This window comes from Bufo bufo, chromosome 1, assembly GCF_905171765.1.
Source record: "Bufo bufo chromosome 1, aBufBuf1.1, whole genome shotgun sequence".
NCBI lineage: Eukaryota > Metazoa > Chordata > Amphibia > Anura > Bufonidae > Bufo > Bufo bufo.
The window spans coordinates 583576747-583604371 of record NC_053389.1 but is presented as its reverse complement, the minus strand read 5'-3'; the positions used below and the strand labels follow the sequence as shown (position 1 = coordinate 583604371).

General features: G+C 43.2%; 1 protein-coding gene across 2 annotated transcripts in view; it reads left to right on the top strand.

The window, feature by feature from the left end:
• NET1 (neuroepithelial cell transforming 1) overlaps nt 1-11349 on the top strand; it is a 52834-nt gene extending 41485 nt beyond the window's left edge. The window contains exons 1-9 of one of the 2 annotated variants that reach the window (XM_040413384.1): nt 3901-4166; nt 5915-6022; nt 6304-6471; nt 6686-6845; nt 6941-7017; nt 7197-7454; nt 8031-8201; nt 8676-8862; nt 9836-11349. In XM_040413384.1, the coding sequence (XP_040269318.1) occupies nt 4074-4166; nt 5915-6022; nt 6304-6471; nt 6686-6845; nt 6941-7017; nt 7197-7454; nt 8031-8201; nt 8676-8862; nt 9836-10230 (1617 nt within the window). In that variant the 5' untranslated portion in view covers nt 3901-4073 and the 3' untranslated portion in view covers nt 10231-11349. Of the gene's footprint in view, nt 1-3900; nt 4167-5914; nt 6023-6303; nt 6472-6685; nt 6846-6940; nt 7018-7196; nt 7455-8030; nt 8202-8675; nt 8863-9835 lie in introns of those variants that run through there. The other variant, XM_040413383.1, reaches the window with a different exon arrangement.
• The last annotated feature ends 16276 nt before the right edge of the window (nt 11350-27625 follow it).

Sequence of the window (27625 nt, the reverse complement as noted above, 5' to 3'; positions counted from 1 at the left end):
AATGTGAGGCCCAGACCCTAAATAAAGAGTGCAATTTTTATCAAAATGCTGGGGTACCATTTTGTTTGTATAAAAATGCCCCATGTTCATATGAAGAGTATAATTGGATGTCTTCACATGTCATGTTCACACCCAATGTAGCCATAGGCCCCATTTACCAAACATAGGTGAAGTATATCCTTTTGACCTCCATCAGCAGGGGCAGACTTGGAGCTTAAAGTGGGTCCAAATTGACAGGCGTCAATGGGGCAACAGAAGTAGGTGGGATCAGCAGAACCTCATAGTGCAGAACAAAATACTGAAGCTCGTGCCACAGTATGAAACTGTATCTTGAGGAAGGCAATACAGTTGAATTCAGGAGGGCGGATGCTGGCCAGGTTCATAAGTACCCGATGGTCCTACACTAATGCTGAGAACATCAGATCTTTATGTACCTGGCTGGCAGCCATGAGGAGGACTTGGATGGCCCCCTGGGAAATGTACTTTTAGGGTCTATGGCCAGTCCGCCCCTGTCCATCAGGGTGGTATACGTTTTCATAGTTTCCTTAAAACTGTATGGGAAAGCTTAGCAGACTGTTTCCCTTTACAATCGGTGACAATGATAACATTCTGCATGGTGTATGTTCTTACATTGTGGCCGATGAGTGTTGTCTACTACCATATGGCTGTATAATGGTATTTGTTGAAGCCTTGCTTTGGGGGATACTCCTGAACAGACTACCTGTATGTATTTAAAGGGGTTGTCCAATCTCGGCCAGGGGAGGTGGAGTTACAGAAATATCCAAGTGACTGGTGTTTGCTGTTTCTGTAACCCCTATAGCACTGAATGGGAGCTACACAAACGAGGTAGAACAGTAAGCGACACTGTTTCTATGATTCAGGAGTACAGATATAGCATAGCTTGCTGTGCTACCCTGTTTAGTTCCTATTCACTACTATAGGAGTTAAAGAAACTGCAGAGCAACGGAAGCTCAGATATTTTTGTAAGTATGTCCGACCCTCGAAGAAGACTAGAAGTACCTATCTTTTCAACATCTCATACGATTTAATAAAAACTGTGGAAACGGTGCAGGAACAACGCTATAAATGTTAGCTACTTTTGGTTGATGGATCTGTAGAAATACCAGGGGGAGCCAGACACTGTCTTGTGCCAGAAATAATCCTAGAGTGCAGGCCAGGCCTGGCAGCTAGTAAGCTCTTGTCTGCTACTACAGACTGTATTAGAGCGCAGTCTTTGTTCCTGTGCGAGTGCTGAGTGTGTATGTGCTTTGTTTGCCTTTTTGTGTGTAAATCTGTTGCTTAAAACAGTAGTTCTTTTATCTTTGGTTGTAAATAACATCTAAGGAGATGGCTAGAACCTGGACGGTAGTACCTATTAGGATTGACCTTCATCCATAGTTTGCCATTAAAATGTGACTATAAAGGGGATTTCTAGGAATTAACTATTTAGCCATGGCCCCTAGCATAGATCACCTAAGGAAGGATTCATACTTACCTGTTCCCCGCCCCTCCCATTCTGTCATGTTCCAGTCCTTGGCTTGTTTTCTTCTCGTTGGGTATGGACTTGGACACCTGATTCAGTATACATCACTGCTGAAGTCAGTCATGGGCTACAGTAGGTGACCCTGTCCAGAACAAAACAAGCTGGGGACCAGAAGATGACAGAAAGGGGCGCAGGACCAGAGTGAACAGGGTTTGTAATATATATCTATGTCCCAGAGGTGAGCCCTACATCAATATCAAGAGAAGATGTCCCACTTAGGGAGGGGGCACTTAGGTGGGGAATGAATGGTGGCTTGGCTGCTTATGGGCACAGCTTTCTCCATTCTTGCTGCGGATGTGCCATGAATGTCTGTGACCAGAGTACCCCTTTAATGATGGAAAAGAAAATTGCAAGCCATCTTACCAAAATCTGAAAGGTTCACAAACGACCCTTTTCTTTTTGTAAGGAAACATTGAAGTTGTGGCGATGTTGCAGCATTACCACAATTTGCGGGAGACCAACTGTTGCTATGGAGGCTTTATTTGATGTTTCAAGGTTTTCTCACTCAACATAGTGGCCCATATACAGCCTAAGGCTGGGTTCACACGGGCGTTGCGGGAAAATGTGCGGGTGCGTTGCGGGAACACCCGCTATTTTTCGTTGTAATTGTACATTGTAATGCGTTTTGCACTCGCGTGAGAAAAATCGCGCATGTTTGGTACCCAAACTTCTTCACAGAAGTTCGGGCTTGGGATCGGTGTTCTGTAGATTGTATTATTTCCCCTTATAACATAGTTATAAGGGAAAATAATAGCATTCTGAATACAGAATGCATAGTAAACTAGCGCTGGAGGGGTTAAAAAAATTTTTTTTAACTCACCTTAGTCCACTGGATCGCGTAGCCCGGCATCTCCTTCTGTCTCCTTTTGCTGAACAGGACCTGTGGTGAGCATTAATTACAGGTAAAGGACCTTTGGTGACGTCACTCCGGTCATCACATGATCCATCACCATGATCAAAGATCATGTGATGACCGGAGTGATGTCACCAAAGGTCCTTTACCTGTAATTAATGCTCACCAAAGGTCCTGTTCAGGAAAGGAGACAGAAGGAGATGCCGGGCCGCGATCAAGTGGACTAAGGTGAGTTAAATTATTATTATTATTTTTTTTAACCCCTCCAGCGCTAGTTTACTATGCATTCTGTATTCAGAATGCTATTATTTTCCCTTATAACCATGTTATAAGGGAAAATAATAATGATCGGGTCTCCATCCCGATAGTCTCCTAGCAACCGTACTTGCTTGCGGATGCTTGCGATTTTCACGCAACCCCATTCACTTCTATGGGGCCTGCGTTGCGTGAAAAACGCAGAATATAGAGCATGCTGCGATTTTCACGCAACGCACAAGTGATGCGTGAAAATCACTGCTCATCTGAACAGCCCCATTGAATTGAATGGGTCGGGATTCAGTGCGGGTGCAATACGTTCACCTACGGCATTGCACCCGCGCGGAAATCTCGCCCGTGTGAACGTAGCCTAAGTGTGCCTAGCCGAGCCAGATCCGTTTTTACGACCAATCTAACGGGTGCCAAATGGACCACATTGGATGTGGTCCATTAAGAATTTTGTGGTGTTCACTGCAAAAATAACACAATAAGCTGCACTGTTCTTGCTACTGAAAGTGTTGGGACCTTTCCCTGAGGTAACAAACTGTGGTGTGATCAGAGGCTTATTCAAGCTTTCCTCCAGATTCAGTAGAGGAGATGGGTATGCTTCCAGACTGCAGTGGCTGCCTTCAGAGAACTATAGACTGTATGCATTTGTATGGCCGTTTTATACAATATATATGTTAGACCGAATGCAGACAGCAGGAGCGCACGGTGTCATTGGTTGCTAGGACGCCGTGCGCTTCATGCCGCCGCTGCACTACAGTAATACACTCGTATGATCTATATATTACTGTATTGCAGCGGTGGCATGAAGCGCACGGTGTCATAGCAACCAATGACGTCAGCAGGATGCCAGGCCGGGATAACACGGACCGCTCACAGTGTGCTGTTCGCGTTTTTTGCAGACCCGTTGAAATGAATGGGTCCGCATCCTATCCGCAAAAAAAAACGGAACGGACATGGAAACAACCAAGGTTCGTGTGCATGTAGCCTACTAAAGCTGAGAGGCAAATCCCATGGATAGTGATTGTCTGTTTCATGTCTTTTTCTAATCCTGGACGGCTCCTTTAAATATTGTTCTACCAGTTACCTGACCTCTTTCCTGCTGGCTTTGCACTGCTGGTGTAACTTGATCTGTAGCATGTAGGTGTACCAGCTGTCAGACAAATGACATGGTATTCCATGGACACCCGCCCAGAAGGCAGCTGGAGCAGCTCCTCCCAGCTTCAAGTTGAGACCAGTTGCTGCACTTTGTGGAGCTCACTCCATTTGAAGCAAGGGAAGTATGCAGTATGGGAAGAAGCTGTGAGTGTTTCCTAGCACACCGGAGACTCGTCTACGAAAAAGTAGAAGCCCCACAAGGGCCTGGGCATCAAAAGTGGATTAGCAGCTACCCCTGCCAGGAACATATTATAAAGTATGGTGGCTCATGATGAAATCGGTGGTCTCTTGCCTATTAAAAGGACTATTCAGGTGATAGCAGTTCAGAACCCGGCTTCAAAGGAATTGGAGGTATGTACTGGTGGTCTCATCTGTGTACATGTAGGCTTGCATGTATTGTATAACGCCAGTGCAGGAAGAGCCCTGCTGATTCTCCTTGTATCTGTCTTATACATGTATATTATGTGTAGAGATGTGTTCACCTTCCCAGGCTTCTCAGCCCCCTCGTGTCTCATGAACTTCATACAACATAATGGCGTTCGCTTTAGTCATGGTTTGCAGCTTTCCATAAAGAGCTTGAGGCAGTGTGTTTGGCTTGTAATGAAACTGCTTGCCTTGCATGAACGGAATCAGTCTGGTCAGTGGTTGAAGCAGTTCTTTGTACTTTTTAACCACTTTTGAGCCTTATCTGAAGCCTCAGTTTGCTTTCCTGTCCTCCTCTTGTAGCCTTTAGTCTTTCAAAGTGACTTTCCTCAATGCATCCCTTCAAGAGAGAACAAAGTGTGATATTGTGCTGGCCAGCGTGTAGGACTCGGGGCCTTAGCATATGATGAATAAATATCAAAATGCTGATTTTTCCATACGTTTTATGGCCTCTTGTGTGGGAAGTACAGTTGTTACTCTCAGCCCGCAGTGTGGTTTGCTGTGTACAATAAAGGCACCTCTCAGGTACCTCCAAGAGGCTTACTAGTTCGTGATGGCAAACGAGATTTACATTCCTAATGATATTATTATATATTTTATATCTTTACATCATATGGCATGTGAAATAACTTTATAGCGGCTGTATTATTTTATTGGAGTGGCTTCAGTTTAGTCATGCGTAGGGGCAGCCCTTCACGTACATGGACTTTCAGGCTTAACCTGTTTTTTTTCCGTATGCCGAATACACAGATTACATCTTGCTGGCAGTTGGTTTTGATCCATGAAGACAAGAGGCCCCTTTGTCTCTTCTCCATCATATGTTAAATGTGGTTACAGATGAAGTCTGTGGCCCAGTAATATGAATCTGAGGCATGCGACATAATGGCTTTCACACCTGTCTTTAGGGGCACAGAGAAGACTATTGTCCTCGGTTTGACTCATTAAGGGCTTGGATCAAAGAGGGGAAGTTTTCGTTTTACTTTTTACTATGCATACAATGATTTAGCTCATTGTGGAAAACATAATTTATAGATAAGATTTGGCGTCAGGTGAGGGATTGAATGCAGATGATGTATCCTGTACAGATGAGGAGTCCGTGGAGCTGTTCACACTTGTCAGTAAAGCCATGAGATGATTGATTTGATATCAGTGACTAAAAGTGAAGTCACTGGAGATGTGTAAAGCGCGTTAGCACCGAGCTGGTAATGCATGGTGCTCTGTTGTGACGCTGCACACATAAGCTACAATGTAATGACCGGTTACTTAGAATATAGTACTGTAGTATTGCAGTAAGGGTTACTGAAGCCTGCTTTGTAATAAATTACGAGGGGTCGAGCAGATCTTTTTGCCCCACTTCATTTGGCCTACTGCTGTCCAGTCTTTGAGTAGCCGTCCCCTGTATGCGCTAGGTGTATTTCTACGTGAAGCGCTTGCCCTTTGGACCTTTACTTGGATTACTTTAGTTTTTTTTTTTTTTTTGCTTAATGCAGTTTGCGTGCAGACAGGCCAAACTACGTAAGCCAGTATTGTCTGAGCGCCTTTACACGCTAGTTAGCATTTCATGTTTGCTTTGTGTTGAAGAATGCCTGTGATTTGATAGCATTCACATAGCACCAAGGCTTGAAAATTCAACACTTCATGCTAACGTTAATGTGGGCGTTTTTCTGAATTTTCAGGAGCCGAGCAACAAGAGAGTCCGGCCGTTAGCACGAGTAACATCACTTGCAAATTTGATATCTCCTGTGCGAAATGGCGCAGTCCGTCGCTTTGGCCAAACCATACAGGTAAGTTTAATATATATATTTTTTTTTTATACAGATTATTGCTTTGGTTGATATGCTACTTGCTGCTCATACATCTAGCGTGCCACCTTACGTGGACACGGAGTTTTGTTCCACTGTTGACACTGATTGGATTTCCCTGAAATCCCATTTGCCTTTGTGCTTGTAACAAAGTAGGACTCCATGTGCATGACATAACAACACTGTAGGACCATGAAAATAATGCGCCTTCAAATCCTTTATTTTACATATACTGAAGAGTTCCTATGTTTGCTCCTTTTTAGTCATTCACAATGCGAGCTGAAAACAAGTCTCCAGGCAGTACGCACAAGTCTTGTAGCAAAATGGCTGCACCAACCCCTCCAAAACGAAGAAACAGTGTCCTGTGGTCAGAGATGTTGGATGTCAACATGAAGGAATCATTAAGCACCAAAGAAATCAAACGGCAAGAGGTATGCTTAGAAGTATACATGCTACATCCTATCTACTAAGGGAAAAAATTGTAGACTGGAGAGATAATGGTTTCATTGAAACGCAAGACCTGTGTGTGGTCTACACATATGTAATGCAGCTTGATAAATACATATGAATGTGTTGATGGGCTTAGAGGGTAAACCCATTTTGATCCCAATCCTCATATTTACACCCTTTCTCTCTTATTTAAAGGCAATATTTGAAATGACCAGAGGAGAACAAGACCTCATTGATGACCTGAAGTTGGCAAGAAAGGCCTACCATGACCCAATGCTTAAGCTATCCATTATGTCTGGGGAGGAGCTGGCACACATATTTGGAGATCTGGATGCCTACATTCCCCTGCATGAAGGTACATTTTAAAGCTGCATATAATGTGATTTACTGTCTATCTTGGCCTAGTATTTGTGATTTGATTTATAACTGAGGCACTTTGTTTCCTTTTAGAACTTTTAACTAAACTTGGAGAAGCAACAAGACCGGATGGAACAGTTGGACAAATTGGTCACATTCTTGTTAATTGGGTAAGTTCTGTTCAGTTTTGGCTAAGAACAGAATTCCTGCCTAGTATTATTGTGGATGTGTTTTCTCTTTGTACTAAAGAAAATTAATATATATATATATATATATATATATATATATATATATATATATATATATATATATATATATATAAATAAAATTTAATTTTTTTTCTCCATAGCTGCCGCGACTCAATGCATATAAAGGTTATTGCAGTAACCAGTTGGCAGCAAAAGCTCTTCTGGATAAGAAGAAGTTGGATCGCAGGGTTCAGGATTTTCTACAGAGGTGTCTTGAATCCCCATTCAGCCGCAAGTTGGACCTGTGGAGTTTCCTTGATATTCCAAGAAGCCGTCTAGTCAAATATCCACTGCTTCTCAAAGAAATTTTGCGGCACACTCCTAAAGACCATCCAGACGTGAAGAGTTTGGAGGAAGCGGTAAGTTGTCATCAGTGATGGTCAGTGTAAACAGGACCTGTCATCTTTCTTGACATGCCTGTTTTAGTATATAACCGATGACTATTCTTATGACTCTAAGTGGTGCCATTCCTATATTATTCCTGCTAGAAGTTTGAGTAGGAACAGCTAGGTGTTATCAGTTGAAGAGTGTGTCCCTGCATAGTCTGCCACTGTCAGACTTTTTAGGGAATCTCCCCCCAAGTTGTGTAAATTTCTTCCTGCAATAATAGCGGAACGACTCTAGAATTCTTATTGCATGACCACCTGGAAAAAAAATATTACTTTTTAAAAAAAATTTTTTTTTTTTAAATTCATATTTTGTTCATGAGAATCACATTACCAAATAACCATGTGGTCACATGATGGGCTGCTGGCAACATGTAGCTTGGAACTGATCAGATTTGTGTGACTTGGCATAACCGGGCTCATATGGCTCTCATACAGCAGAAGAATCCCTTTAGTCCTTCCCATAGTTTTCAGCCTTGCTTTATTGTGGATGTAAAGAAATGTATGTCATACTTTTTCAAAAAATGCATTTCCTTTGTCTCTTTACAGGTGATCTTAATCCAAGGTGTCCTGTCAGACATCAACTTGAAAAAGGGCGAGTCTGAATGCCAGTATTACATCGATAAGCTGGAGTACCTCGACGATAAGCAGAAAGACCCGCGGATAGAATCGAGCAAGTCGCTACTGTGTCACGGAGAGTTAAAGAATAAAAATGGCCATGTAAGTGTCTGACGGTGACATTGCAATGAGATGAGAAGCTTTGCAGCACCTAGATACCACTTAAAGTCACGTGGCTTGGCGGCATTCTTCTGCTGTAAGGCGTCCAAGGAATGGGCAGTAAACAATGAGATCACACATTCAAATGTGTGTTACCCATGTAAATACGTTTCCTGCCGTGTCACACACAGCTAGAACAGAGTGGCAGCCAGGTTGTTAATAAAGGATGGGACATGAAGTAGTTTAATTTGCAGGCTAATTTTCAGAACTTCTATTTCCTTATCTCATGCTTTATGGAGGAAACTTTTTCTACTGCAATGCCAATGCATTAAAAAAGCCATCATTTTACTTGACTGCAAGAAAGTGGAAAATCCCTTCAATGTATTCCTGTACAGTGTAATTGCAGTTTGCCTGTGGTGAAGAAAACTGTTCGGTGTAAGCTGGAATAAGCTCATCTGGCATTTTGTTTCTTCACAGAAACTGTACCTGTTCCTGTTTCAAGACATTCTGGTTTTAACACGCCCAGTTACACGGAACGAACGTCACTATTACCAGGTTTACAGACAGCCGATCCCTGTCCAAGACCTGGTGTTGGAGGATCTTCAGGATGGTGACGTCAGAATGGGAGGCTCCTTCAGAGGGGCATTCAGCAATTCCGATAAAGGTATGCATATTTGCGTTAGAATGTTTAATTAGTAGGCTGTGCTGCTCTTGTATTTTAATCAGGAAATTCAGCACTTTAGAGATTCCGCCCAAAATATATATCCAAATGAGGAGTAGTGGTGGAAAGGTCATTTAAAGGGGACCTGTTATCAGCTCCTTAACCACAGGCAGTAGGAAATGTCAACAGGCTCCCTCTTACAATCAACTAGGTTTTACTTTGAAACTGCACATTGTTTGTGAGAAAGGGAAACGTATTTAAAGAGCCAGACCAGGGGGAGAACTGTCTGCTGGGCAACTTCCCTCTGGCTCCTTCCTGTCCTGCTCGGCTTGATTGACAGGATTCTGTCTATACACATAGGAAGATACAACTCATTGTACTGAAGCCTGTCCGTTTTCTATGCAGTTTGTGGTTAGGTCAGCATCAATCTGCTGACTGGTTTCCTTTAAAAGGGGTTGGTCAGTCTGTAAAAATATTACGCAGTAGCCCCTAATCTGTTTTTGGTGTGACATACATCCTCTTCTAGGCTTGTGCCGAACATGTTTATTTACTGAAAATAATCCGTCCAGGGACAGCATAGAAGACAGCGAGGGAGGTGAATTGCATCACCACTTTCATCTTGTTCCCTTTGGGTGCAGCAGCCCAAATATGGGGTCCTGAGGCCTTCTGCTACCCAGGAGGGGTAAGTCATGATGTGGTATCTGTATGTCACACCAAAAATAGATTAGAGGCTACTGCAACATATTTAAAAAAAAAAAAAATGGCTAAACCCTTTAAATACCACTATAGGGTCATAAGAACAGTGTAACTCCACTGTGATGCAGGAGACCTCAATACGTAGCAGTAATTGTATTGAGTTCTGTGCTATCTTTTAAGCTGTTGGCTCAACTTATATATTTTGCATAATGTTCAATTTACATTTAAAGCCTTTATTTTATAGCGTCTAACTTTTTATTATTTTTTATTTTTCTTATAGCTAAAAACATCTTCAGAGTTCGGTTCCAAGAAGCCTGCCTTGGCCAAAGTCACACACTCCAAGCCAATGACATCTTTCACAAACAGCAGTGGCTGAACTGTATAAGAACAGCGGTTGCTCCGTATCAGCATGCATCACCAACTGAATCCAAAGAGCTGCCTGACCTCAGTGAGGAATGTGAAGAAAATCAGCCCCCGGTGCCAAACCCCAAAGTACAGAGGCGATCGTCCACCATTTCTGGAGTGGTAGAAATGGACTTTGAAGCAAATGCTGACTGTTCTATTATTGCAGACTCCCCAGAGGAGCCTAAAGCTGGGAAAAACCAAAAGAGCAGCAGTCGGAAAACACGAGACAAGACGCAACAAAGCATAAAGCGGAAGGAGACGTTGGTTTAAGTTGCAGATTTGCCTTTTGGCTGGACTTGTGTGTGTATAGATATGTACATTTTTTATTTTTTATCTTTTCAATGTGAGTATACTGGGATTACGTCATGGATCCTACTGTATTTGTTACCCTTCCCTTTCAGCGGCAGCTACTGGTATGCAGTTAACACTGTTAAAGTAGAGTCTTCTTCCTCCAAGTAATTAAAAAAATATATTATTTATTGTTAACATCCCGTCAATCACTGTTTTGAAATGATTCCTATTTTAAGAGTAGGGCATTACAAATCTGTTGGATAATAGAGCGTCTGTAATGTTGTGGGAATCCAAGCGTAACATGAGATCCAGTAACTACAGCCATATTTGGTGTTGTGTTCACCTTGGACTCCTCCAGCAGTAAGGTCATGAAATACACTTAGACTGTAATCTGAGCCAGTAATTTGTTCTTTTTCAGAATGTCAGAAATACCTACAGGATTGTTATTTTTACTTCTGAAGTTTGGATGAGCAAATCCTGAAGACTCTGTTTTAGCAGGTTTTCTATGTTACCTACTGGAATTTCCCCCCCATTTGTTTACTGTACATTCCTTCCTTTATGTGTTTTTTGTGGTATTTAATTTTTTATGTAGTGTAGAGGGTTTTTCTTAAGCTGATTTTATTGTAGTTTTGAAGATTTTTTTTTTTTTAAAGCCCACCCGTTGACTTCCTACGGACGCAGCTTTTTCTCATCGAACACGGCGGTTGACTTTAACAATACTGTCAAGTTTCTGGGTTGTTTTTTTTAAAAAAAAAATCACCTTTTAAAAGGATGTTTTGGAAGTAGATGTTTTGTAAGAAAAGTAGAAACTAGTGAAGGGTTTAGGAGATGTAGTCTCTGCAGACTAATGAATACTGTGTTTTGGCGAAAGACTTTCGACTTGATGGGCCATGCATATGGCAAGTGGTTGAGTTAGATGGGACTTGTATGTCGTAGAAGGTCAGGAGGTATGTTGTGAAGAGAAGCAGATATTGACTAATATAGTTGATTATGAAATGGTAGAGGTTTTACCGTATCTAATTGTAGGTCGTATTGGAAGAAACTAATTCCATATGTTGTGAAATTGAGACAGTTACAATAAAAGTTATTTTTACATTATGATTGCAGTTAGTCAATCAGCGTTGTACAGAAATTCACTGCCGTGTTATTTCCTATGCTGTAAACCTTCATATACTGTAAATACTTTTGTATCCCGGGGAAGACTGTGATGGATTGTTGGGTTTTCAGTCACTGTACATAAATGGAATGCATGACTTTATGTAAATGTGTACAGAATACATCTTCAAGTACAATAAAATGGAATCCCTCATCACTTAGTTGTCATCATATAGGTAAATCGCATGTAACACACCAAACCGGCTGCCTCATATTGTATAGGTTCCCCTTTTGCCTCCAAAACAGCACTGGCTCATGGAGACATGGAAACTTCTGGTGTCTAGCACCAAGATCTTGGCTCTTTTCACACTGCGTTCTACAGTTTCCATCTGAGGTGTAATAGGAGCCTATGGACATGTTTGACATATGCATTGGGATCTATTGTGCCAAATGTACAGGGAGACACAGTGTGAAAGAAGCCTAAGTTTTTTAATTTAGGGCGTCTGTGAATTGGACTTGTTTTTCCAGCACAGTTAACAGGTTGCACAATTAGATTTCTGGGAGATCTGGGGAATTTTGTCAGCACCTTGAACTCTGTCATGGTCCTCAAACCATTTCTGAATAATTTTGGCATTGTAAGAGTCCACTGTCATTAAAGGGGTTGTGCAAACCTGTGAAGAGAAGCATGCTTGGCTCTTTCCCAGCACTGACTCTTGACGTCTCCTCTTCCTGTCCTTGGCTTCTCCACTCTGCTCCAAGGATGTAAACTTCTGTTTTGATGCCATTGCAGCCAAATACTAGTGGTGACCTGCTCCCCTTGTGTCATTTCAAATGGTCATGTGACACAAGGGGGCAGTTCACCACTTCGGGCAACAGTGTCAAAATAACACCCACATGATTACCAGGACCCAAGGTTTCCAAGCATAACATTGCCCAGAGCCTTCATGCTGACTTGCCTTCTACCTATAGTTTGTCCTGGTGACATGTTGTCCACATGATTTATCGGACTTGGAAACGTGATTTATTGGACTTGCCCACCTTCCATTGCTCCATGATCCAGTTCCGATACTTATATGCTCATCGTAGGAGCTTTTAGTGGTGGACAGTGGTCAGCATGGGCACTGTTTTGTGGGATCAGACTAGACGAGTAAGCCTTCTCTTCCCATGATCATCCATGATACCTGGGGCCCTGGTGCAAGACTGCCTATTCTGCCTTGATTGACATTTGGCAGGTACTAATCACTGTATATTGGGAACATCTGACAAGAACAACTGTTTTTTGGGATCCTCAGACTTGGCATCTAGCCATCACAACTTGTTTATTATCAAAGTCACTCAGCTCTTTACGCTTACTCGTTTTCCCTTTCACCCATAATAGCACCATAAGACATTTTCTTGTTCCTTACCTGGATGACATCCTGATTGTGGGTCCCTCACAATCAGAGTGGTGGTTCCAGGAATAGGCAATTGATGCTGTTGATTTCACGCAGCTGCTGCAAATCTCACGCAGTCTGTGAGGGCCCACAGAAAGGAAATGTGTGTCTGCGTGGTCTGTTATCTTCTGCAGGCAGTGGCCTCATTAAGTGAACTGAGCATGTGCCAGCAGCCTGAGTGAGATTTGGAGCGTCAGCGTGATGATGTCAGCGCAGTTGGGAGGTGGAAATAAGAGGAGGAGGGGGGGGGGGGGGGGGAGTAGGGCTCACTGCTGATGGGTGCACATAAAAGTAGAGTCCTTTTTGGGCTCTTTTCAACCTAATTAGCATGTGTATAAACGTGTATTTTCCCTACGCCTCCACAACGGCAGTAAACATGGAGATTATCCCGCCTTCTCAGGGACAGGAAAACAGCTTTGTGGACCAGCCCATATAAGGCCCCCTCCCTCTTACCTCTCCAGTTGTTTTCCTGTCCCTCAGAAGGTCAGGACTTGCCGGATGGATCAGTCACGTGCCCAGCCTTTTCGGTTTGTTATCCCGGCTCTGGCCGGAGGGCTGAGGCAGGGGATAGGGTCGCGGAACTCTATTAAAGTTCCTCCTTCTCTGTGGTTTAAGCCCAGCGTTGCTGGCCACCCCGGGCTATGGACCCGCGTCCAGTGCGGACCGCACCTGTTCTGCGAGCCGGGGGAGCGTTCCTGGGCCTGGGAGCGCTCCCCACATCTTCCCCTATGCGCGCGCGCCGGCGGTTGGATCCTATGTGACGTCGGTGGCCGGCGCGTGACGCGAGGGGGGGGGGGGGCGGAGCATATGTCGTCATCATTGGGAACCAGGAAGTAAAGGAGCGTGGCTGCCGGCGTTCCAATGCAGCTCCTGCGCTCCTCTCCTGAGAAAGATGTCCCAGCAAGCTGACGATTGGCCCAGGCGGCCCACAGATACCTCCAGGCCCTCTAGCCCGGTAAGCCTCCTCCCGTTACTAAATATATCTGAGGGCCTGGAAATCCTTTCTACTTTTCGGGGAGAACAAATACGACCCATCAGGAGAACCTGAAATGTCCCTCATACTGGACTTTCTCCAAGCAGGGTTGGATAAAGGCCTCGCAGTAGTACATTGAAAGTTCAGATAGCAGCCTTGAGTGTATTTATGGACTGTAAACTGGCTAACATGGAAATAATAAAAAGTTTTTTTTAAGGCGGCCATCAGGATTCGCCCTAGGTTAAGATCCCTAGTGCCTCCCTGGGACTTAAACTTGGTACTGTCCAAGCTTATGTACCCTCCATTTGAGCCAATTACAGATAAACCCTTAAGAATTCTTACTCTTAAGACATCATTCCTGCTAGCCATCACTACGGCCAGAAGAGTAGGCGAAATACAAGCCTTTTCTATCCTGCCTCCATACCTTTCTGTTTCAGACGACAGGATCACGCTAAAACATGCTCCTGAATTCCTTCCGAAAGTAGTCTCTAAATTTCACTGCCAACAGGAAATTATCCTTCCCTCCTTTTGTTCTCAGGCAAAGAACGAAAAAGAGACTTTTTCATAACCTGAACGTCAGGAGATGTATCCTCCAATACCTGGAAGCCACTAAGGAGATTAGGAAGACTAATCAACTTCTAATTCAATATCTGGGCATGTTGAAGGGGAAAGCTGCCAGCAAGACTTCAATATCAAGATGGATCAAGTCCTGTATCTATCTAGCCTACCAGACAGAGGGTGTTCCTCCTCCACCGTTTCTCAAAGCTCACTCTACCAGGGCCCTAGCCACATCCTGGGCCGAGGGTGCTTCAGCTTCCTTAGAGGACACATGGTCCAATCCATGTACATTTTTTAGACATTACAAGTTAGATGTTTCTGCAAATAGGGATTTAGCCTTTGGGCGGAGGGTCCTATCTGCAGTTGTCCCACCCTAGGCTATTCTCCTATGTTACTTCCTCCATGTTTACTGCCGTTGTGGAGGCGTAGGGAAAAGACTTACATTACTCTTACCGGTAATCGTTTTTTCCCTTTAGCCTCCACAACGGCAGGAGGAATTCCCCCCCCCCCCCAAAAAAATAAAAAAAATATATATATATATATATATATACACATTATTTAATATGTATTCATGCTTATATGTGTATATTCTATTGGTGAAATATATATGTTCTTCTAATCCTATAAGTTAGAGCAGACTGGCTCTGATATTTGTTACTTTTGTTCTTTATTAAACCTTCCTTGCATTTATCTCTGAGTACTAGGTTACTAACTGGAGAGGTAAGAGGGAGGGGGCCTTATATGGGCTGGTCCACAAAGCTGTTTTCCTGTCCCTGAGAAGGCGGCATAATCTCCATGTTTACTGCCGTTGTGGAGGCTAAAGGGAAAAAACGATTACCGGTAAGAGTAATGTAAGTCTTTTGGAGGATGGAGAACATTGATTTGGACATAAAGGTAAATTTGAAAACTGCTATAGCAGAGCTACAGTGCCATATAAACCGTTAAACATGGTCTAGGGTGGTGACAGATTCCCTTTTAAATGTAATGCTAAATCCACTTGTCTTGGCACACTATGAAATATTAGACTCCTTTTGCCATTAAAAACCTTTATCCTTAGAATAAATTTTCTGGTCACCGTCACCACTGCGAGAAGATTGAGGGTGCATTCACACATGGCAGATTTTGCTGCCGAAATTTCCGCCACTGAAATTCAGTTCCATTCATCTGAATTGGGTTGTTTTGGTGGCATACAAATGGATTCCTGCAAATCCCATTCAGATAAATGGAACTAATCTTCAGTGCCAGAATTTTCTGCAACACAATCTCCTATGTGTGAAGGCACCCTAAGTGATCTACAGTCCTTATCAATATACTGGAGGAAAGGGTGGGTATTGGGGATGAGCGAATCGACTTCGGATGAAACATCCGAAGTTGATTCGCATGATACTTCGTTTAGATACTGTACGGAGCGAGTGCTCCGTACAGTATTAGAATGTATTGGCTCAGATGAGGCGAAGTTATTACTTCGCGAAGTCTCGCAAGACTTTGCATAATAACTTAATGAATCAATTTCTACTGTAAAAAAACAATTTCCCGAACTCTGGTTCGGCTCCAAAGAAGTTATTATGCAAAGTCTCATTATTATGCGAAGTCTCATATGAGCCAATACATTTTAATACTGTACGATTCGCTCATCCCTAGTGGGTATCAAACCTGGTTAAGCCTTTGAACCCAAAGTAGTCTCTGGTTTTCATAAATCCCAAGAGATTTTATTGTCCTCCTTCTGTAATAACCCTAGATCAGGGAAGAAGTAATTTCTATGAAGAATAAAAAGGAAAGGTGCTATCATGGCTACAGAAAATCAAATTACCAGTGAATGTAATTAGCATTTTTCATGTTTCCACAACACACACTTTAAGAACTGTCTGTTCTCTTGTTGCCTAATTTATCCCACCCCTTGACAGGTGCTGTTGTCAGTAAAATATTACATTATGGCTGATTAGTGTATCCAGTACAAAGCAGAGGAAATAACATTTCTATTGAAACTGCTCATGCATCCAGTTTAACCCCTTAAAGACTAATGGGGTCATTTATCAAACTGGTAAAGTAGAACTGGCTTAGTTGCCCATAGCAACCAATCAGATTCCACCTTTCTTTTTCCAAACGAGCTGTCAAAAATGAATTGGAGAATCTGATTGGTTGGTATGGGCAACTAAGCCAGTTCTGCTTTACACCAGTTTGATAAATGATCCATTGAGTGATTTTCTGCATTAGCTTTGTACTCCCTGCATTCCCAGAGCCATAACTTTATTTTTCTGTTCACATGTCCTGCAAAAAAATAAGCCCTTATAAGGCTAAGTTTTAATTTCTAGGCGGCGCTCCTTAGGGCTCGTTCACGCGACCGTGCCGTTTTGTGCGATCCGCAAAACACGGATGGCACGCGTGTGCCTTTCGCTATTTGCGGAACGGAACAGGAGGCCTATTATAGAAATGCCTATTTTTGTCCGCAAAACGGACAAGAATAGGACAGGACTCAAAATTTTTGCGGGGCCACGGAACGGAGCAACTGATGCGGACAGCACACAGAGTGCTGTCCGCATCCTTTGCGGACCCATTGAAATGAATGGTTCCGTATGCGGCCCGCATACGGAACACAAAATACGTTCGTGTGAACGAGCCCTTAGGAACATGCCTATAGCAGGACGCAGATCCTTCAGAAGGCCTGAGGCTGCTACAGCAACAACTGAATGGCTCCCTCAATCTTGGTGCGAGAGAGCCATTCGGGCCACATGAGTGCAGTGCTCCCAGGCTTTCACCACTCAGATGCTGTGGTCACGATTGATCACAGCATTTGAAGGGTTAAATCGCTGATCATGGACATTGTCTTGTCATTGTTAAAAACTGCAGAAAATTGGCGGATTGGCGCCTGCTTCGAATGTTTAAACCCTTGAAATCTACTGTACATGTGCAGTGGGAAGCTGTCCTTAAGGTAAAGGAAGCCCAGAAATGCAAAAGACCTCTTTACTTTAGGGGCCTTCCAAAGTGATTTTTTATTAACATGTTGCCTCCCAATTATGACTCCCTTGGCTACTACACAGAGCACGGATTGGTTTTGTGAAAAAGCTGTGAAGCCGCTTCTATTCAACCACCTTCTGGACTCACTTGATTAACCCAAAAGTTAAAAGTTTTATAGGGCATAACATGAGCATCATAGCTGATCCCTTTTTTGAGCCATAAAAAATACCTGATAATTAAACATAATTAAATAGTAATTTAGTTCTGTCACACACTGAGCATGTATTTAATGGCACGCTCATGCAATGTAGAGGAGTTCCTTAAAGGGGAATAAACTGCTGTTACACATCTGTCATCAGTACTAACGAACAGGGATGTTAAAATCGAACGAGCCCTATTGTTCGATAAGGAAACTATCAGGTAAGCACTATTTACATGAGATTGTTAGCAGTAACCTTAAGTCGTCAGGTTCATGTCGGTTGGTCTAAATATGTTTTCAATTATATGATTGCAAGCCTTATATTTTAGAACAAGGAAAAATCTAGATTATTCACCTTGGGATATAATTGTACACTGAAGATCAGCTGTTTAGCATTGGGACACCTACGTATTACATGTAAAGGAGCTTTTATAGCACCATATTCTAAATCCATAGGCATTAATGTGGAGTCGGCCTCCTTTTGCAGCTAAAACCGCTTCCACTCTTCTAAGAAGGCCTTCTACAATTTGGAGTGTGTCTGTGGGAACTTTTGCCCATTCATACAGAAGAGCATTTATGAGGTTTGGCCCTGATGCCGGACGAGAGGTCCTGGCTCAGTCTCCTTTCTACTTCATCCTAGAGGGTTCTATGTAGATCAGTCAGGTTCTTCGGCACCAAACTCACCCAACCATGCCTTTATGGACTTTGCTTTGTGCACTGGGCACAGGCATTCTTTAACAGAAAAAGGCCTTCCTCAAACTGTCCCCACAAAGTTGGAGCATGCAATTATCCAAAATGTCTTGGTATGCTGAAGCATTATGATTTCCGGTCACTGGAACTAAGAGGCGTAGGCAAAACCCTGAAAAACAACCCCATAACATTATGCCTCCTCTATCAAACTTTACAGCTGGCACAATGCAGGGAGGCAGGTAATGCCAGGTTATTGAATCGGCAGAACTTTGGTGATTTTTGTACACTATAGGAGTCATTTATCACTATAAGTTGCGCTGCTCACGGCAGGTCTAAAAAAGGGAGGGTGGCGGGGAATGAGACAGGCTGGTTTCAGACATACAAAAAGGTCTAAATGTAAGACAGTTCGGTCTTACATTTAGAAGCGGCACTGGATACGCTGAAGTTATGAAGAGGCCTGCGATGGAGCTTTATTAAGGCCAGCGTCTAAAACACCGGTCTTAATAAATGTGCCCCTATGTCCCTCAGTACGCTGCTACCCCACTCTGTAACTTTATGTGGTATGCCACTTCGTGGCTGAGTTGCTGTGATTCCTAAATGCTTCCTTTTACAAGAATACCACTCACAGTTAGGCCTCATGCACACGACCGTTGTGTGCACCCGTGGCCGTTGTGCCGTTTTCCGTTTTTTTTTCGCGGACCCATTGACTTTCAATGGGTCCGTGGAAAAATCGGAAAATGCACCGTTTTGCAGCCGCATCCGTGATCCGTGTTTCCTGGCCGTGAAAAAAATATGACCTGTCCTATTTTTTTCACGGCCAACGGTTCACGGACCCATTCAAGTCAATGGGTCCATGAAAGAACACGGATGCACACAAGATTGGCATCCGTGTCCGTGATCCGTGGCCGTAGGTTAGTTTTTATACAGACGGATCCGAAGATCCGTCTGCATAAAAGCTTTTTCAAAGCTGAGTTTTCACTTCGTGAAAACTCAGAACCGACAGTATATTCTAACACAGAAGCGTTCCCATGTTGATGGGGACGCTTCTAGTTAGAATACACTACAAACTGTGTACAAGACTGCCCCCTGCTGCCTGGCAGCCCTGATCTCTTACAGGGGGCCGTGATCAGCACAATTAACTCCTTCAGGTGCGGCACCTGAAAGGGTTAATTGTACTATCATATCCCCCTGTAAGAGATCAGGGCTGCCAGGCAGCAGGGGGCAGACCCCCCCCCCCCTCCCCAGTTTGAATATCATTGATGGCCAGTGCGGCCCCCCCCCCCTCTATTGTAATTATAGGTTGGTGGCCAGTGCGGCCCCCCCCCTCCCTCTATTGTAATAATTTGTTGGTGGCACAGTGTGCGCCCCCCCTCCCTCCCTCTATTGTAATAATTCGCTGGTGGCACAGTGTGCGCCCCCCATCGGCCCCCCCCCCTCTATAGCATTAACAACATTGGTGGCCAGTGTGCGGCCTCCCATCTCCCCCCCCCCCCCCCCCTCCCCATCATTGGTGGCAGCGGAGTTCCGATCGGAGTCCCAGGACGCTACTACAGTCCTGGTTGCCATGGTTACTTAGCAATAGTACAATAGTAGAAGATTCATACTTACCTGCTGCTGCGATGTTCGTGTCCGGCCGGGAGCTCCACCTACTGGTAAGTGACAGGTCTGTGCGGCGCATTGCTAAATGAACTGTCACTTCCCAGTAGGAGGAGCTCCCGGCCGGTCACAGACATCGCAGCTCCCAGGTAAGTATGAATCTTTTACTATTGTACTATTGCTAGTAACCCGCTGCCACCAATGATCGTGGGGGGGAGAGATGGGAGGCCGCACACTGGCCACCAATGTTGTTAATGCTATAGAGGGAGGGGGGGGCCAATGGGGGGCGCTCACTGTGCCACCAACGATTTATTACAATAGAGGGACAAAGGGGGGGGGGGGGGGAGGGGCGCACACTGTGCCACCAACGATTTATTACAATAGAGGGAGGAAGGGGGGGGGCGCACACTGTGCCACCAACAAATTATTACAATAGAGGGAGGAAGGGGGGGGGGGAGGGGCGCACACTGTGCCACCAACGATTTATTACAATAGAGGGAGGAAGGGGGGGGGCGCACACTGTGCCACCAACGAATTATTACAATAGAGGGAGGAAGGGGGGGGGGGCCGCACTGGCCACCAATGATATTCAAACTGGGGAGGGGGGGGGTCTGCCCCCTGCTGCCTGGCAGCCCTGATCTCTTACAGGGGGATATGATAGTACAATTAACCCCTTCAGGTGCGGCACCTGAGGGGTTAATTGTGCTGATCACGGCCCCCTGTAAGAGATCGGGTGCTGCCAGGCAGCAGGGGGCAGTCATGTACACAGTTTGTAGTATATTCTAACTAGAAGCGTCCCCATCACCATGGGAACGCCTCTGTGTTAGAATATACTGTCGGAAATGAGGTTTCACGATCTAACTCATATCCGACAGTATATTCTAACATAGAGGCGTTCCCATGGTGATGGGGACGCTTCAAGTTAAAATATACCATCGGATTGGAGAAAACTCCGATCCTATGGTATAAAAGGGACTCCAGACTTTACATTGAAAGTCAATGGGGACGGATCCGTTTGAAATGGCACCATATTGTGTCAACGTCAAACGGATCCGTCCCCATTGACTTGCATTGTAATTCAGGACGGATCCGTTTGGCTCCGCACGGCCAGGCGGACACCAAAACGACTTTTTTTTCATGTCCGGGGATCCTCCAAAAATCAAGGAAGACCCACGGACGAAAAAACGGTCACGGATCACGGGAAAACGGAACCCCGTTTTGCGGACCGCAAAAAAATACGGTCGTGTGCATGAGGCCTTAAAGGTGGAATATCTAGAGGGGAACACATTTCATGATCTGGCATGTTGCAGCGGTGGCGTCCTATTACAGTACTACATTGGAATTCAGTAAGCTCTTTAGAAAGACCCATTCTTTAAAAGCAGACTGCATGATTGGCGGCTGGATTTTATACACCTGTGGCAATGGGACTAAATGATACGCCTGATTTTAATGACTAAGAGATGTGTCCTAATATTTTTGCCCATATAGTGTATCTATGCTGTCATAAATATGGTCTATCCTCCCACTGTGTCATTTTTTTTCTCTGAAAGAATAGGATTGGATCTTGGAAGAAGGAAACTATTCTTCAAAGTAAAGATAAGATTGGAAGATAATACTTTTTTCTTTCAGAAGTCCTGGATATAACAAGGAAATTTTCTTCTCAAGTCTCATGGCAATGGGATTTTCACTACTCACAAATATTGAAAGTAGTTTAGGGGGCCATAGAAAGGCTGATATCTGACACCTACATTACATAAGTACTGACCCTTCTGCACCCCCATAAAGTCTGATTCATACAATTCCCTTTTTTAATTTCAATCTTTTTATTGACGTTTTTCTCATTAACATATAAATTATGCAGATTTTCAGTGGACGCAGCCACATTAATATATCACCTTATGTTTATGCATAAGAGTCGACTCCAAGGTTTTCAAAGAGAACGACCAATTTTTAAAGCTATATACATGTTGCCTGAGTCTATGCACCACGACATCCATATTGGATGCTGACAAAAATGGCACACGACCCGGCTATTCGCAATATCTTTCAAAATATATTCGGATGATAATTAGAATAGTGACAATATTCAAAAAATAAAAACTAACAACTACAACTGTCTCTCTGTGTATATGTGTTAGAGTATATCTGTGTACCCATGATACCTATGATGTTTTTTCCAAGGTTCCCATGTACTCTCTATTTTCCTCTTATTAATCATCCTATTCGGAATCATGTTCTCGTATCGACAACAATTCCCTTTTTTAACTCTGTAAAAACATCCCTTCATCTTTCCCCCTTCTCTATGATCTAACCCTACTGTAATAACAAAACAAAAAAAATGCAAACACTGCTAGATTTTTTGTGACTGCAAAATTACAGATGCAGGACATGGCAAGTAGACATGCGATGTCATGGGCCCCGATCTTATGCTAGAGACCATACAGCACTATGTTCTAACATCAATACACTTGTGCAGTTATTGGTCTAATACCTTTCCATCATTTTTGTAATTTTCATGCAACTTCGGAAAAGCGTGTTTCAAGAATATTTTAAAATTCATTTTTCTTACTGAAGGGTGCAAGTCGTTCATCAGAGAAGACAATCTCTACTTGTCAGAATTTTTTTTTTTAATGTAAAATAAGGTTTCCTTCAGGACTAAACCAAACCGCTGCAGGCAAGAAAGTAGACTGGTAAGGATCTGTATCTTCTTTCAGCGCTCTATCTAAGATCTTGGCATTCTTTGGGAACATTGGCTATCTGACCAAACAATAAGAGTCCCTCAGGCTTCTTCTAATTATAGTAATCACAGCATTCCAGAAGGGCTGTGGCACTCTGGTGCAGTGGCCTCTCATTGCTTAAGGAGCTCGGATAACGGAGATTAAGACATCCTTGAATTGCATGTGTTTTAGAAAATACAGGAGACTGTAAACCCCCCCATAAAAGCCCTTTCACATGGCTCATAGTCATATACATTGCTATTGTGATGCACCTTTAGGAAAGCACATAACATAATCCTTATGGCAATATACATATATACTGTATATTCACATACAGTGCTGCCCATAATTATTCAGTGCTGCAAATTTTGACTTAAAGTTACTTTTATTTAACCAGCAAGTAATGACATGACATAGGTGTCTCCCAAAAGTTAATAAGACGATGTACAAGAGGCATTATTGTGGGGAAAAAAAAAACATTTCTCAGCTTTTATTTACATTTGAGCAAAAAGTGTCCAGTCCAAAATTATTCATACCCTTCTCAATAATCAATAGAAAAGCCTTTATTGGCTACTACAGCAATCAAACGCTTCCTATAATTGCAGACCAGCTTTTTGCATGTCTCCACAGGTATTTTTGCCCATTCATCTTTAGCAATGAGCTCCAAATCTTTCAGGTTGGAGGGTCTTCTTGTCATGCTGAAATGTCCACTGGTGCCCAAGGCCAAGTTTCTCTGCAGACTGCCTGATGTTGTCGTTGAGAATACTCATGTATTGCTCTTTTTTCATGGTGCCGTTTACTGTGATTAGGTTCCCTGGTCCATTGGCTGAAAAACACCCCCAAAACATTAGGTTCCCACCACCATGTTTGACAGTAGGGATGGTGTTCTTTGGGTTGAAGGCTTCTCCTTTTTTACGCCAAATGAAGGAAACCTCATTGTGACCAAACAATAAAATTTTTGTTTCATCTGACCATAACACAGAAGACCAGACTTCTTCTTTGTCCAGATGAGCTTTTGCAAAGGCCAAGCGAGCTTTTGTGTGCCTTATCTGGAGAAGTGGCGTCCTCCTTGGTATGCATTGTGCAGTGTCTTTTGGATTGTCTGCCTTGAGACATTGCCACCAGCAGAGCCCAGATTCACCAGGATGGCCTTGGTGGTGATCCTTGGATTATTTTTCACCTCCCTAACTATCCTCCTGGCCAGCACAGGTGTCACTTTTGGCTTCCGACCACATCCTCTGAGATTTTCCACAGTGCGGAACATCTTGTATTTTTTGCTCAAATGTAATTAAAAGCTGAGAAATGTTTTTTTTTCCACAATAATGCCTCTTGTACATTAGAATGATCAGGAATCAGCGGTCAAAGGGAATCTGTCACTAAATACCTCTTAATAAAAATAAAAAAAACATCTGACTGATGTGCCCTTGTCAGCTGAATCTAAAGGTGTTGGTCCCATCTCACTCCGCATTGCAGAGAAAATGTTTTAATAATATGCAAATTAGCCTCTGGTTGCAACGAGGGCATTGCCTTTGCACCTCGTCGTGATCAGAGGCTCCGCTCACTCTCCTACAGGCTGCAGGTGATGTTTGGTCAAAATCAGAAGTAAAGGCGCAGGTGCAAGATTTTGGGTCCAAGTGTGCAACGAGGTGCAAGGCAACACTCTCATTGCACCCAATGGCTAATTTGTATATTAGCAAAACCATGTCAGCTGCTTCTATTCAGAGGTATTTAGTGACAGGTTCCCTTTAACTTTAGTATGGCACTGATGTACTGCTGAAAAAAACAATGATTAGTAGTAGCGCATATTAGTTTCTATCTCATGACAAAATACAGCGCAGATGCAGCTGTCAACACCTCAAATTATGTTTGCAGGGCCATATTACTTGTTGGCAACAGGAAATTTAAAACGCCCTACAAACATGGCACTTTTTAGTGGCATTTTAAAACCAGCTGTTTTATTTTTGAATTTATGACAAGCTATACACCACTTTTGTGGTGTACATGTGGCGCAGATTCTGTGGCACGCAATGGTCTAAAAAAGTGGAAGTGGCGTGGAAGGGGACAGGCTGGCTGGCCCATCTCATTCATCATTTTCTACGCCTGTTTTAGGGCTCATTCAGACGGGACATCAGGACATGACCTCATTGAAGTCCATGGGTCCACAAAAATGCAGAATACAATCCGTTTTTTTGCGGACATGCTGAACTGTCTGCAAAAAAACAGATCCGCATTTGTGTGGACAGCATAAGGCCATCTGAATGAGCCCTTAGGTGTAGAAAATGGCCTAAATGTAAGACAGCTAGAAGCAGTGGTGGATATGCCGAAGCTATGTTGAGGCCAGTGCCTCTACATAACTCCGGCGGGTCCACCGCCAGCTATAGGACTTATTAAGACCGTCATCTATAACACCGGTCTTAATAAATGTGCCCCCATGTATCTACAATTAAGTCTATGCCAGTTCGAATCTTGTATGGATTTCAGTCATCATTCTTGTGTAAAGTATGATTAATCTGCCAGGGCCGATGAGTCTGACCCCACCCACATCATGCCCCCTTTTCAGAAGGTGGTGAGGGTGGCATAGAAACGCCTTTTGTGCCAAACAGTATTCTGCATGATAACTATAATAAATAGAGCAGGAGCATAAAACGCTTCCTAAGACTTTCAGAATTCACATATCCTGTACAAGCAGTAGAAAGCCAAGAGTCTGCAGTAGTCCTATACAGTATGTATATTGTCCTATACAGTTAAAGGGAATAACCCTTTAAATCTTTGTAATGGTTTTCACAGGCAAGAATGAACTTGTTCCTCAGAAAAACATAGGATGGTCTTGGTAAGATTCAGATAATGGATGCTTGGGCACAATCCCAATCTGAAAGAATCAGATATCAGTTCAAATTTTGGAGGAAATGCCTCAGGTTATTCAGGAAAATGGAAAATTGCCCTAAATGTCTCATTACTTTAACAAGGAAGAAAACAAAGCAAAGAATTTTGTAGAATCCTTTAGTATTGGTAATCTCACATCTCCATGTAAAAATGTTCATTTAGCTCAGTGATATCCATACAAAAAAAAGCATAACTATAAAACTATTTTTGATATAGAGGAATTTAAGGTTCATACACGGATCCATGACCTACAAGTTGATAATATGGCACTAGTATCAATCCAGGGGCCTATACTGTACTTCTATATGCTTCCAATTTCACACAGAGTTTTTTTCCCCCGCATAGATTCATACAGAGATAAAATGGTGGCATGTTCCATGGCATGCTATATTATGGAGGGCTTCTGGGGGATCATTTGTTGCTTTCCCCGCTAAGTCACCATACAGCGGCTCAGAGAGTGCCCGCAGCTCCGTAATACAGAACCACAGGGGCTCACCATGCTGCCATAATACATTTTATTTAAATATAAAATGGACAGTTAAATAGTCACCATTTATTATCATAGTCCCAATCAATGGCGTACATAGAGAAGTAAGGGCCCCATAGCAAGGATCAAACCAGCCCCCCCCCCCACAGGACAGAAGGGTTTCTGCCTAAACTCCTTTCAACGACCCTTTGGCCATTTTTCCACTGCTTCATTTTTTAAAAGTTGTTCTTTTAGAGCAGGAGTGCACAACCTGCGGCCCTCCAGCTGTTGCAAAACTACAACTCCCAACATGCTTGGACAGCCTACACCCCTGCTTTAAAGGGGAGAGTCCTGACCAAGGTTTTCACTCCTAGCAGAAGAGGGGATGATCCCAACTGGGCCCCCTCTTGCCCTGGGCCCCATAGCAGGCGTATGGTCGGCCGTTATGGTAGTTACGCCCCCAATTATTTTCATTCAGTATGTAAGTAAATGAGATTACAATATGATGACAATATGGTTTCCACTTTTTTCGTGCCCGCACCCCCTTTTTCTGCAGTTCGGGAAGTGCAGCATGAATACCATTTACACCTACTCATCTACAGCTACTCCTGTTGCAAAATTATAAAGTGTGAATAGCAATCGCACCATTTTTAGCAACTGGTAATTGACAAACAAAAGAATTACGTTCCTCAGTGAAACTGCTGGACCTCTGAAGCATCTCATAATGCCGGCATTGTGTAAATACAGGAAATATTTCATTGTTGCACAGAATGAATTATCATGAAATTGTTGGCCTTGAATGGACATTGTGTTTTTGAATATTACAGTAGACCGTAGACAAATTAAGTCTATTTTTAAGGTTGTAGTTAGCACAGATCAGAAATTGTATAGCTATCTGATTGGTTGTCCTGGACAAAATGACTATTTTTTTGCTGCCTTAGGCCCGTTACAGAGAGCCATGTACAATCCAGAAATAAATGGTCTGTATGACAGGTGCATTTTCCAGAACAGTCGCAGCTGGTCAGACCTGATCTCATAGCATCATAGTGATTTATAATGCTATGAGTTCCTGGCTGATTATGGGTCTGCTGTACTTACATGATGCTATGAATACTGGACAGTAGACCCGCAGATGGGCAGAAACTGAGAGCATCACATTTCACTATGCTGTGAGTTTGGTTCAGAGGAGCCACATTTGTGGGCATCCCACAGACCATTTTCCTGGACTGCGCATGGCCAGGTAGGAACTCATAAAGGGGTAGTTTGGCCTAAGTAAAAAACTTATGTCAGTACAGTGTAAAAAATAAAAAAAAAACACTCATCTTTCCAGAATCCCTCCAGCATCATGGCGCATCAGCAGTTACATGCCTTTTTTACACAAGTTGCTGCTGAGACCATTAGTTTGGCTTCAGCGATCTCACAATCAGAGAAGCTTTCCTGTCACTTCTGGTCCATTGGGGAATGGAGGGCACCTGGAAAGGTGTGTATCATTAACACATTCCTGTCCGACAAAAGTTTTTTATTTAGGTCAGACAAGTCTTTAAGGGCCTTTTACATGGGGAAACCATTGTTCTCAATCATTACACCTCTATTGATCCAGCAATGCACTATGCTTGTTTGTCATTGATCATATCTTTTGTGCTAACCCAAAAAATCATATTCGGTCAGGTATAAATCCATAAGTGTAAACAGGTACTAAACTGTCACTTGTAATGTAACTGTATGGGGGATGGGAGACAACAAAAATTATATATTTATTATTATTATTATTAAAAAAATAATGATTGCATTATAATGCCAATAGATGAT